At 39.6% G+C, this 12,730-nt stretch overlaps 1 protein-coding gene across 1 annotated transcript in view; it reads left to right on the top strand.

The window, feature by feature from the left end:
• The window catches only part of PTPRG (protein tyrosine phosphatase receptor type G), a 382,051-nt gene that overhangs the window by 312,733 nt on the left and 56,588 nt on the right, over nucleotides 1-12,730 (top strand). Inside the window, exon 13 of the mRNA XM_041461824.1 lies at nucleotides 716-848. Coding sequence (XP_041317758.1) covers nucleotides 716-848 — 133 coding nt within the window. The remainder of the gene's footprint in view (nucleotides 1-715; nucleotides 849-12,730) is intronic.

The raw sequence follows: 12,730 nt of genomic DNA, 5'->3' as shown, positions 1-12,730 counted from the left end.
CATCTTATATATGATACAATAATTTTAGTGAGATGTCATGCAAAAAGTGAAGTGGAGTTAACTCAGCCAGATCTCAGGGTATTGACGAACTTTAATTTTGTTCAAAAGCTGTGGCATAATGATTTCTTCTGTCAGTTACAACACATCCTATCCATTCATTCATCCACCCATCTTGACAATCCATATGCTAAAAAGTGCTTTCATATGCAGTAACCCACCAGATTGTGACAATTCTGCAAATGATGTGACATGACACCCAACATGTTGAGGATTTTTTATTTTAAGATAGTTACCAAGAAATGTATTTCTAAAGCAAAGTATTACACTGAGCTTTGCAAACAGGGCTGTCCTGCACTGTTGAGAAACAGAGTACATTTATCTGCAAACACTGGTGACAGAGCACAGCATTGGCTCAGTGGGATACTCTACATCTGATAATAGGTGCTTGCACGAAAGAGTCCTAAAAGTGTCTAAGAGACCGTAATTACAGGCAGTAGTAAAATCCTAGCCATATGTGGCAATAAACACCATACTTCTGTGCTCTCATGTCTCAGACTGAAGACAAATGGAGTCCCACCCTGCAGTTAGAGGATCTCTGCTCTGTTTACTCATAGCATGTAAAAGGGATAAGCTATTTGTTTTGTTTACACATTTTTCCATACAGTAATTCTTTTTTCCACCCAGTGATTTGTTTTGTTATGTGTTTAACACACAGCTGGCAAGAACAGCTCCAGCATGGCCACGAGACCTTCTCCTGGTAAAATGGAATGGATCATCCCACTCATTGTGGTCTCAGCACTGACCTTCGTGTGCCTCATTCTTCTCATCGCTGTGCTTGTCTACTGGAGGTGAGCCTGTTTCCTTATCAATGGAAACTGATTAGGATTTGAAACACATTCCAGGTGGTGTTTTTAATGTTGTCCTGTGTTTTGTTATTTTATTAGAAGTTACGGTGATGGATGCATTAGTTCTCTGGGTGCTAGAAAAGCTTTGTTGGTTAACTATTCAGCTGTCTTAAATACTGATTTTTGTCATGAAAATGAGCTTGGTAGAGTTCTACCAGTGGTAAAGCCAGCTGTAATGGTGACAAATATTTTCAAAATTAGTCCCTCTAAAGTAGCTGTAAAAAATTATCTTTGTCATGGCCTTCAGGAAAGGTGGTTGTGGGAGAAAATCCCAGTTAGACTGGCCTTGGTTTCATGGGAGTCTGTGCCACAAACCTCCTGTGTATACTTATGCAGTTCTTTCCTTCCTTTGACTGTTCTTCAATAAAGTGGGGTAAGCTTGTTTCACATTCCACAGCTATGCTCTCTAGCATTGGTGAAGAGTTCAGAAGTGCAGCCTGCAAGGTCTTGAAAGTGAAGATTGCCTCTTACAAAGAGACACTGTCATTCACACCAGTGGGCATTGGTGCAGTGGTGGAGACCAGGATTAGCATCAACAAATCCCTCTCCATGTGATTTAGAGTAAACTAAACCCTGGAGCACTTGCTCATGTCAAAATCAGAACCCAGAGGCACCTAATTTGTCTGGAAGTTAACATTAACCAGGGATAAGCCACATATAAGATATTTAGGAATTACTTCAAAATCTGATTAATTGGGATAAAGTAGCTTTGATGGGAAATACCAGCCCATTGATCATTATATTTGCAGAATCTATTTTAAAAAGTACCAAGCTATTTTTCAGTACACCCATTTTGCTGACAATTAGTTGCCCCAGTTGCTGAGGCTGAGAACATTTGAAAGAATTAATAAGTAGATGGCAATAGTCTTGTGAAAATAATTTCTATTAACATTTGTAAGTAATTTACATCATTGCAGTAAGATGGTGAATAAAAATTGCAGTGTTATATTCACAAAAGCTGAAATAGGAAAGGTTCTAAAGATCCCATTGTATCATCCTGTTTTTTCAATACATATTGTCTTTATTTGGTGTACTGAACTTGATCACATTCACATATTCACAGGCAAGTCCTGGAAGGATATGGTCTATCTCAAAACACTGGGATGAAAGATTAGTAGTATTTATCTAGTGTTGATACAAAATGCTCTTCTAAGGCAGAAAGGTTTTGAAATACAATGCTAACAGCTATTATCTAGAAGAATGTTGGTACTATCATTGTTTGCAAAACATTTCTGTTTCTTTGCAATTTCACTAGTGGAGCAAGTGAAATAATTGTAAAATTTGTGTTTAATTTGCTCAAAGAGTAACAATACCATCCTTGAAAAGATACTAAAGTTGGTGGAGATTAAAAATTAATAGAGACATGGAAATTATGTCATGTAGCAGTCAAAAGTTTTTTGATAAATATAAAGCAAGAAATAAAGGAACAAATTTGAGAGGACGTATGTACTGCCTTCAAATAATCTGTGTGTAGTTCTGAGGATTTTCAACAAATACAGAGAGTGTATTAAAAATACACGTGTTTTAGGATAAATCAACAAACAATCAGAACACAAATCATTCCAAGTAATGTTTCACATTGTGCAGACCATGTCACTGAAGCGGCAGCACAGCATTTCATTTGCAGTGTGATTGCATTTCCTCAGGAAAAAAATAAAATGTTTACCTCTGTGAGTGTTTTAAAGTAAGGAAAAAAAGAGATTTTGAAGCACTGCAGACTCTAATTCAGAAGTTTGAAAGGAGTAGTAATTTGCATTTTCAGAAAAAAATACTTAGCTTAAGATGTTATGGGCAACATATGGAATAATTTGCTGAATAACACCATCAAAGCAACTGGCATGAAAACGAGTTCGAGACAGATATTTCAGAAAGGGAAACATGGTATTGAAGTGCACAGCAGAGAAACACTTGTGATGAAAGGATAACCCTCAAGGGGACAGGCGTGCTAGACCAAGGGGTCTTTTCTTGCACAGCAGTACTTTGTTTTGGTGTTAGAAAAAAACATTATAAATCAAAACTCAGAGAACTAGAGGAAACAGAAGAGACATAGTTGCTCTTGGCAATGCATTGTGAGGGTAAAACAAATTTTATTTTTGCTTTTGCTTTTTTGAGCATTTGTGGAATTAGATAATTTGAGGCCAGTGGTGACATAAGTGGAACAATGAAGCAGAGCCTTCTGCTTGTTTCCATCTCATCAGTGCCCTGTTATCCAAAATAAGGAGTTAGAGAAGTTGCTTGAGAAGGTTTGGCAAAGCATTAATTTTGTTTGGTCTCTTTGTGGCTCATTCCGTGATACAACAAAGAAACAAGTTTTGTGAAGACTTCTTGTAAGGGAGCTTCATTTTCTGTTCCCTTTATTTGAAAAGGAGACTGTCATTGTTTGATGAAGATTTCCTTTTTCCATCTGTTGAGTTTCCATGCTGTGTTTTGGAGACTTCTTGTAACTGAATATATTTGGAAATTATCTGTACCATTTCTGAACAAGACTCACTTATTTGCAGAGGTAATTTGCTGTTCTCAGTTCCTTTTTCATGTGGATCCTGGACAAATGGTGAAAAAATATGACTAATGTTGAAGAGAAAGGGTCACTTCCATCTTTTTCGTGTGGTGGCCATCTCGATAATGAAAAGGGATGGGAACTTGCAGGCAAGCAGAGCTCTGAATTACCTTTTTACTAAAGTTTCCTGGATTCAGTACTTTAAATGGCACTGCTGCACAAAGAGGCCTGTGTGATTTTAAGTTGGTAGAGTGGAAGATAAACTAGGTCAGCATAATGAAGCTGCAAAAATTGTGCTGCCTTTTATCCCAGAAAAATGAGGAGAGCACAATCACAGGGTGACCACGAGCCACGACTTCCGCTGTGGGCTGTTGGTAGTTGGGCTCCCAGGGCAGGAGGGACAATGATGCTGCAGTTTCAGTTTGCTTCCGTGCATCTTTGATTCCTCTTGAGGAAAGGCTGGCCTAGCTGATCCTTGAGCTGTCATGGGCATGATGAAGGGGACTGTTGCTCCCAGGACCTCTAGTGCTTAAATTGATTTCTTTTAGCGCCAAGTTGAGACTTTGAGTCTTAGCAGACAGAAAAGGTGGGGAGACCAGATCCTTGTTTTGCTCACCATATGGATTCACCATTCACTTTTGCAGTGGCGCAATGGTGCTTATTTTTCTACTTTCTTTACTCGTACTGGTTCCTGAAATTTTGTGCTGTAGGGACAACAACTGAGTATTTTTGAAAACTGTACCCTGGGATTTTAGGACCTTCACTGGAGCACTGCTAACTCGTCTAGAGCCCATTAAAACGTGGGCGTCATGAGGTGCTGTTTCCCAAACGCTTTATTTTTGCATTTCTGGGCATTTGTTTTGCATCTGTGATTTTATACCCAGACTCAGTATCATGAGATCCATCTGCAGATCTTCAAGGTCAGTTTAAAATCTGACTTGGATTGTCTGCAGTCTTTGCCACTGTTACTCTCACAGCCTTTGCTATGAGCTCTGAGAACTGCAGGGTGTGTTTGGTAGTGACCTCCAAACTATTTAGGGATTGAGTGTGACTTCAGTTTTTTTGCAGCAAGATGAGTTCCTATAGGATGCTGAACTGTAATATGGCTTGAAATATGTCTTTTCTAGAACTTCCACTATATTCTGTAGCAAATTGAACTAGTCCTGAGTATTGACACTTAGGGATAAACCCAGGGTCAGTGTCACTTTCATCTTCACACAGGTGCAGGAGGGTGACTAGAGTCAGGAAATCAGCTGAAATATTTTGATACACAGCAACTTTTGTCCTTTGAGGAGAAAATAACATATTTTAGGAGAGCGTTGTAAGCTTCCACTCTTTGTTTTTAGTTCTGATTTTTAATCTAAACTCTACAGTTCTGTAGACTGTGGTTTCAAAGGGAAAAAATAAGCAGAGAATATTAAGAAGCAATTAAGATTTTAGAGTTTAGCCAACAGCAACTTTTAAATGAGAACTAAATTATAGCCATTTCTCATTTTCAGCTAAGAGGAAGAAATTCATTCATGACTATAGCTGGAGAGTTTTCTTTTTCTTTCTTCTGAACAGATACCATAATTCACCTTGAATTATTGCCACAATCAACATCATGATCCCAAAGACAAAGTGGGAATATTGTACTGCATTTCTTATTAAATCAAGCTGTTTATACAGTGCTAATATGTTTACTTTCAGGGGGATTTTTGGAACAATGCAGCTGCTGCCTTTTAAAGAGCAAGCAAGCTTGCTTTGCTTGTTTTATAGCTGCGTGTGTATATGAGACAGCTTGGGAAAAAGATGTCTTTAATTTTGCTAAGGCAAAACCCTATAGAATTTAGTAGACAAGAGTTTTCTTAAGTTTTTATTAAGCATCCTGTCAAATTGAACAGAATCATTGGGACAAGTTCTGTGACAGAGCCTTGTACTTCTCTGGCAGTACCTTTCTGTGCAGGAGAAATCACACTGAGCACCAGGAGATGTGCTCTTTTTTCTGACTTGGTCATTGATTTCTGTGGGACCTCAGGCCAAGTCACTTACAGGTTGAGAGTATTGTTGTTGAACTCAGTGGCAAAGATCTCACTGGGAGCAAGCTCAGGTGTTCAATATTTCAGCATCTGAGTTCTGACACTGGTGAAATAGCAATGAAGAAGGTTGGTCAGCTGTATTTGTAAATCACCTTGTATTATAGCAACAAAACCTGCAACATAAAGAACCCTCATATTTACCATGTCTAATAACCATGCCTCAGAAAACTACCTTTTGGTGTTAAATTCTGGGGATCTTGCACAGCTGCTTAGCTAAGAGAGTGTTAAAATTTAATTGGGGGAAAAAAAAAACAAAGACTTCTGCCTGTACCAGGTTGTAAAAAGTGCTGAAATTGTTATTTGAACCTATCTCTAGGTTTTATTTTATGAGTACACAATGTGTTGTTCATCTACTGTACTGATTGGAAAAGGAACATTGCAAATTTACAGACCATTGTAAAATTGTTTGCTTACAATGATAAAAGATTCTTTCAGCTTACTCCAAAATGTTTGTGATTCTTCTCATTTTCTCACTCATGGAGGATGTTCAGTGGTAACACTTTCTGAGACCCTGGGTGTTAATTTTAAGAATGCCTCAGATGCAGTTGCATGAGTATTTATTTCAGCAGCAGCAGTTCAGGCAGGGTCCTCTGTTCCTGCCCTTGTTCTGCCCTCTCTGATCCCATTGCAAATGTTTGTACAACCATGTGAGGAGCTGGATTGTGAAATAATCCATGTTTTTTTAAAAAAAAAAAAAAAACTTTTAAAAAAATGAGAGGAGTTTTCATGTCCTGATTTAAACCAGATTAGCTCCCAGTCTGGTTCATGTAGTAACAGGACAGAGCTGTACCAGCACAACTGAGGGAGCAGCGCAGGGCAGGAATGAGAAGGATGGATGGGGATGCCCACCCCAACATTGTCCTCAGCAATGCCTGAGGACACATCCAGGCACCTGTGCTCATCTTGGCGATGGCAGTGCCCCAGAGCTTGTGTCACCACAGGCACTGAGGAGAATTGACAAGGACAAGAGACTTCCCTTCCCCCTGGAGACAGGCAGCTCCCCAGGGAGACAAGGGTAGACGTGGAGGTGAGTGGCATACCTGAAACTTCTTGCAGCTTCCATCTCTTTTTTCAGTGCCCAGCTGTGCCTTGCTCATACTGAACAAGGCATGCCTTTGTTTTCCTCTGGGAATGGCAACATTTAGTCTCATATGTTGAGGGATGGGGACAGAGCAGATCACTGCCAGGTAAATGGGATGCAGCCTAGCCTGATCTGGAGCCCTCTGATCTGCTCTCAATCCAGGCAATGCAGGAAAAGCACTTCAGCTCTTACTGCAGAAGATCCAGGTTGTGTGTGATTTTGCCAGTGCCAGAGGTAAAGGTACTGAATCTTAGGCCCTTCTGTGTTTAGTATCTCAAAATGCTGCTCATTTTCATTAAAAGGGAGCAGACCTGTGATCAGCTCCCTCTTATCCCGCTCTGGGATCCAACCTCATCTTCTCTACTGACGTCAGGCCCTCACTTTCAAGCCGGATGCTCAGGGCAGCCTTTGGTTGCTTGTTCTGGCTGTTGGGATCATACTTTCAGCACTCATCATTTTTCCTTTATGAGAAAAATCAATATGAAAACTTCTCTGGAGGTATCTGTGCTGTTTCATCCAGCAGGACACAGCCTGGGGCAAGAGCCCCAGGTAGAGCCCAATACCAAACCAGAGTCTGCTGCTGCGCTTCATGGTGTTGGCTCAGGGATTTTATTGTCCCCTTCTGCAGGGGAGCTGAGCCCAGCTGGTCCTAAGGCTGGTGGGACACAGGGCTGGGGAGCTGAGCCCAGCTGGTCCCAGGGCTGGTGGGACACAGGGCTGGCTCCATGTGGGAAGGGCTGAGGCAGAGGAGCCCAAGACCTGCACCTGCAACCGTCCCTCCCCAACTTCTTGTTCCGTGACCATTTCCCAAAAGTCTACTTTAGGGCCTTTCAGAAATCAAGGGAGTTGTCAGTTGTTATGGTAACAGATCCCCTGCTGCTGAATTGGCCCCAGATGCCCATTTGGGCTTTTGAACAGACTAACTCAGGCTCATTAGACAAAAAAGAGAGAGAGACAGATTTGCAGATGGAAAGTTGCTTTTTAAGCATGCTGGATGATCTGTTAAGAGCTTGACTGTGGAAAGGGGCATGTTCTCTCATTATCTGCCTGTTACTTTTACTCTTTTTTAATTAACACTAGGTTTAATTTTTTGTCACAAAACAGAATTCTGCAAGATCCCATTTCCTTTCTGGTGAGGCCAATAGTGGCCTGGGCCTGCCATTTTAGAAACCAAGATATTTTGTCATGAGAAATAAAAGAGGTTTTTGCCAAGCTTAAATGCAGATCAGCGGTAATTTCCAGAACTATCAGGATATTGACAAAGCTCAGAAAATAGTGCTTTTAATGCTAATTATAGGGCATCAGGACCAAAATCAATAAGCACATTCCAGGAATGTCCCATTTCAAGGAAATAGGACTGTCTAGATTTTGCCTCAGGTTTAGACCTGAGCCATCCCACTGGTGTTAACAGAGCGATTCCTGAATAACTTCTGCCAGCTGCAACAGGCTTTGCCTTTGTAAATTTGAGTCCACATGACTGAGGAACCTGTATCATCTTAAATAGGTTCTCAGGAGTATGTAATTGCAATATCAAATTTCTTCTTGCTAGATATTTGAAGCCAGCTTCTTCCTCTGTCCCATATGGCCAGTCTTCGTCTGAATTTCATGAATCAGTGTTCTCCTCTCAGCTGTCCTGTAAATAAAAAGCAAATACAGTTTTATAGCAGCCTGATGTATCTCCAGGTGTAAATAAGAGAGGACTCTGGGTTTTTTTATGTGATTCACCTTTTCTGCAAGGAAAATTGTTGCATCAGGTGGGGCAGGCAGGGCTGTTAGCAGACAGGGAAGGCAAGGGTACGTGGAGTACACTTGAGTACGTGAAAGGGGTCTGCAAGGAATCTGTGATCTTCTGCCCCCATTGTGCTGCAGATGTGAGGGGCCTTTGGCTTAAATTACAGCAAGATGGAAATTTCAGTTGGACATTAGAAACAGGAAATGATAAGAAAGACAATAAAGTGGTGGTCTGTAGAATTTCCATCATTTCTAGATTTCAGACAAGGTAAGCAGCTCCAGTGAGGATGAACCACAGGAGTCTGATCCCCCACAGGACCTTCCAGGCCTGTTCTCCACAGTCCTGCAGAGCCAGCTTTAAAGTGCATGTGGAAGTGTGAGAAAAGAGGAGGAGTGGTACAGTGTGATAAATTGGCCTGTAAATCACAGACTAGAAGCTTTCCTGTCACTCTTAAACTGAAGCTTATGGGTCAGTTGCGTGAACATCTTCCTGCAGGCACTTTATGGATGTGGCCACTGACCTCGGTGGGAGCCTAGATGTGCATCACCTTTATTTTGAAAGATAATGTCAAGCATGCAATCATGAGTCACACAACAGGACAGTATGTGCTTTGGGTGTGGAAGACTAGAATTCAAAATATCATGTCGGTGACCTTGAAAACTCCCAAACACAAAAAGTATAACTTTTAATTTGCTATATGATGTGTCCCATAAGAGCTGAGACCTTCATGCTGTAGTTTGCCCAGAGCCCATCCTAAGGGGGTGAAGCTTATGCGAAAGTCTTGGCAGCAAGTTGGAAAACTGCTGTTGACACCTCTCCTCAGTGCTTTGTTTAGAGGTGTAGCAGAATTTCCCCAACATTTCCAAAAATACCTTCTTCTGCAGAGAGAGCAAAGGAGAACGGGCAAGGGCAGCTGAGGTCAGGCAAGGAGGGATCTGCACAGCTGCAATCGATCTTACTGTTTTGTCTCAGTGGAACTAATTAAATGGATTAATTGCAGACATATTTTTTTCTCTGAAAATGCTTTCCCCAGTGCTGTTGTAACAGTGAGGTCTGAGAAAAAAAGAGCAAGATTTTATCTGTGCAGTTGTTGGTTTAATAGTTAGCAATGCATACATTTGAACAAATATTTTTAAAATATCAAAATTTTCTTATTAATCTCCATTAAGAAGAGGTTTTTGAGTGTTCAGAAATAATATGCCATGAGGAGTGTGGGTTTTCTCATAACTACAGTGGTAGTGGATGCCAGGTACCACTGGCATCTCCTACTCATCTGCTGGATCTGTTGTAAGTTACTGTAGAGGAAACTCTTATACAGCTTTAAAATTTTTGAAATCTGACTTTTAAAGCTGTGAGATATTTTAAAATGTAAACAAATTTTACAAATTCTTTTTTTCTGAAATTATATCAGTTTATGAAAAGAAGGGTCTATTAGGAAATTGATACACTCTTTTTCTATTCCCCTTCCCAGATCAAAGAAACAATTTGCATCCTCATTGTCAGTTGATCTGTTGCTAGTTAATTTCTTTTCTATACTATTCTTAGTATGTAAAAGTATGTGTTAAAGTGTATGCAGGTATCTCTGGAGTAGATTCACTCTCATAAACTGGTAGGTTCAGAGCTAGAGCAATGTCTCAGACAAACTGTGAATGAAATATCCTATAATACAGCTAGATGTACCCTGAGGGAACAGTATACCTCTGCTGTGAAACTGTGAATTAACCACAGCAACCAGATAAATTATATTTTTTCTCTCTCCTTGTAACCATAAAATATAGCTATTGAAAGGCCCTATCCTGTCCTCAGTCCCTTGGCAGCATTTGGACTAACATTAGCACCAGCTATTTCACAGCAGGATGTAGTCTGAGTGTAAAATTATAGGGTAAGAATATTAAATCAATTTGGCAACCTTAGCTGCTTGGATAAATACTGGGAACCAGCAAACTAGTAAAACAGTAACAAGCAGGGGTGAACTTCATTTCACTGTTCTTAAAACCTGTGCAATTTGGGGAAAAACAAGGCCTTGGAATGCACAACACGTTCTGCTGCTATTACAGATGTTGCAAGTGCAGGAATTCATTCAGTTTATTGTAGAATGCTGAGTTGGTTGGTTTAAAAGAAAACAGTTCCTCTATTGCTATAAACAGCATGTGTTTTACTCTATTGACTTACAGGTTAAAATCCGTTTGAGTTCCAAGTTTTAAGCTGAAACAGGCGTAGGCAGCATGTCTGGGTCTTGATTGGTGGGTTGTTTCATATTTTGGAAACGCTGTCTTTTCCAAGAAAGAGCAAAACCTTTTTGAATTGTCCTACAAATTTGTAAAGTAGTAGAAATGAGCCAAATTTGAATTGTAAAAATATTGTTAATGTTAAAAAAAAAGTAAAATAAAGACAGTTCTTAATAATGACAAATGTTCTGTTCCCTGAAGGTTCAAAATTGTTTTATGTTTCTGATCAATTATCAGTTAAATGGATGGATTTCTGCACAGTGATTCATTCTCCACAGCTATTTTTTAACCACCATGAGAAGGTTTCCAGTGAGTGCTGGTAAAATTCCTCACATTTTGTAGGAACCACATCATCATTAAAAATGATGATCATTTACTCTCCAGAGTCTTAAATGTTTCCTAACTTTCAGTGTTCATCTGCAACAGCAACTGGTATTGCAGACATGAAGTGAAAGCTGGGGAGAGCCCGTGCTCGCACCTGCCTTATTATTTCAATTTATTTTGTTGGGTTTTGTTTTGCTTTTTAATAAAAGCTTGGGACATAAATGTACCAAAATGGTAAGTCTCTGCCCATTTATACAGCTCCTTATTTTTGAAGCATTCAAGTGTGCTGTTTCAATCAGGGAGTAAATGGGTTTGCTTTGCAGGCTCAGAAAAGCAAACTGCAAGTGTTGGTTTAGTCAGTTAAGGCTGAATCTGACTTCATCCACAGAACCAACATTTAGACAGCAGCAAAAAAATATTCTCCTGGCCTAGATATCATTGCAGGCTTCATACTCATATGAATGAACTGGTTTTTATCACTTTCCTCACTTTAAGAAACAAGCCTTTTAACTTAAAAGAGCTTGTCCTGCAACCTGTTTATTTTTCAGCAGGTTTTTCTGTAGGTCTTGTGTGATAGAAATCATGTTTTCTGCTAATACCTTGTCTCTGTACAACTGTACAATTGTCCTGTGTCCTTGTTCTATTTTTGGGGACCTGGAGGGGAAGGGAGAGAATGATGAACAGCTTTTCAAGCACCAAGGACATTTACTAGGTTTACATCTGCCACAGTTATTCTGAACATGTTTATGGTATGGAATGGTTTATAAACTTTATATATATTTATATTTATTAGCAGTAATTCCTTATTAGAAAAAAAATTTAATAATTAAAGGACACCATTTGCATGCACAAATTGCCATAGTTTGACTTGGGTGCTATTTAATACTGAATCTATCTAGGCAAAGCAATTGTATCTCTGTGGAGATCAATCCTAAAGAATAAAAGAGATGAAAGGATTTTTTAAAATAATTTGAGCAAAGAAAAGATTGTCTTCTTTTTCCTGAGACTATGGAAATACAGTTTCTGCTTTCTAAAGGAAAATACAGTAATTAGGAAATTTGCAAATGGAAATTAGCCTCTGTTGGTCTTTGTCTTTATTTATATCATTAAATGTAGTCTTTAATTAGCATATATATTATTCATGTTTCAATATAATCCATTTTATTAGTCCAAGTTAAAATATAAAAATCAAAATGGGCTTGATGCACCCTATTGTTCACATGCAAAGCAGTTAACATAGATGTAAAGATATGAGGTGAATTGAAACATCCATATTTTATAAGGATGCAGTCTACGTTTTCTGAAATTATGGCTTGAACTCTTATTTTTAACTTCTTCTCATTTGCATACATATTACTCCCTGTTTAAATGATGTGTTAATTCTATTCATTAGACTTCAGTGTATGCTTCTGACTCTCCTGATAATCAAGCACAGGTCCCTGGAAAGCAAATTATGGACTTTCATGTTGTAAAACCCATTGTAAACGTGACATTTATCACTGCAAAGCCAACTCCTGTGGAGCACTTGGCTGCAGTCAGTAGGGCAGAAGCCTTTTTCTTCTGCTTATGGTAATGATTGTCATCTGTGGATAAGGAGCTGGCACCAGGTCCCCGATGGCTCTTCAGAAATGGTTGGGCACTTCACAACTGCTCCACAGTCTCAATGGTAAAAATACAAGTTCAGTTCTTTGAGGGAATAATTTCACTCAGGTCCTCACACAAACAACTTCAAGAAAATGGGTGGTGAGGAATTTTCTGTTCCATATAATGTGATGGTCGAGACCAGGATGGGGGACCTGACCTAGATGGGCTCTGTGCTTTCTGAAGTGTATTTGGCTTTCAGAGCCGGAGCCTGTGGCTGGGGCTTTGCTGTGCATCCAAAATA

The sequence above is a fragment of the Pyrgilauda ruficollis genome, unplaced genomic scaffold (genome assembly GCF_017590135.1).
Source record: "Pyrgilauda ruficollis isolate IOZ18807 unplaced genomic scaffold, ASM1759013v1 scaffold10, whole genome shotgun sequence".
NCBI lineage: Eukaryota > Metazoa > Chordata > Aves > Passeriformes > Passeridae > Pyrgilauda > Pyrgilauda ruficollis.
This window is presented reverse-complemented; position numbering and strand designations above follow the sequence as displayed.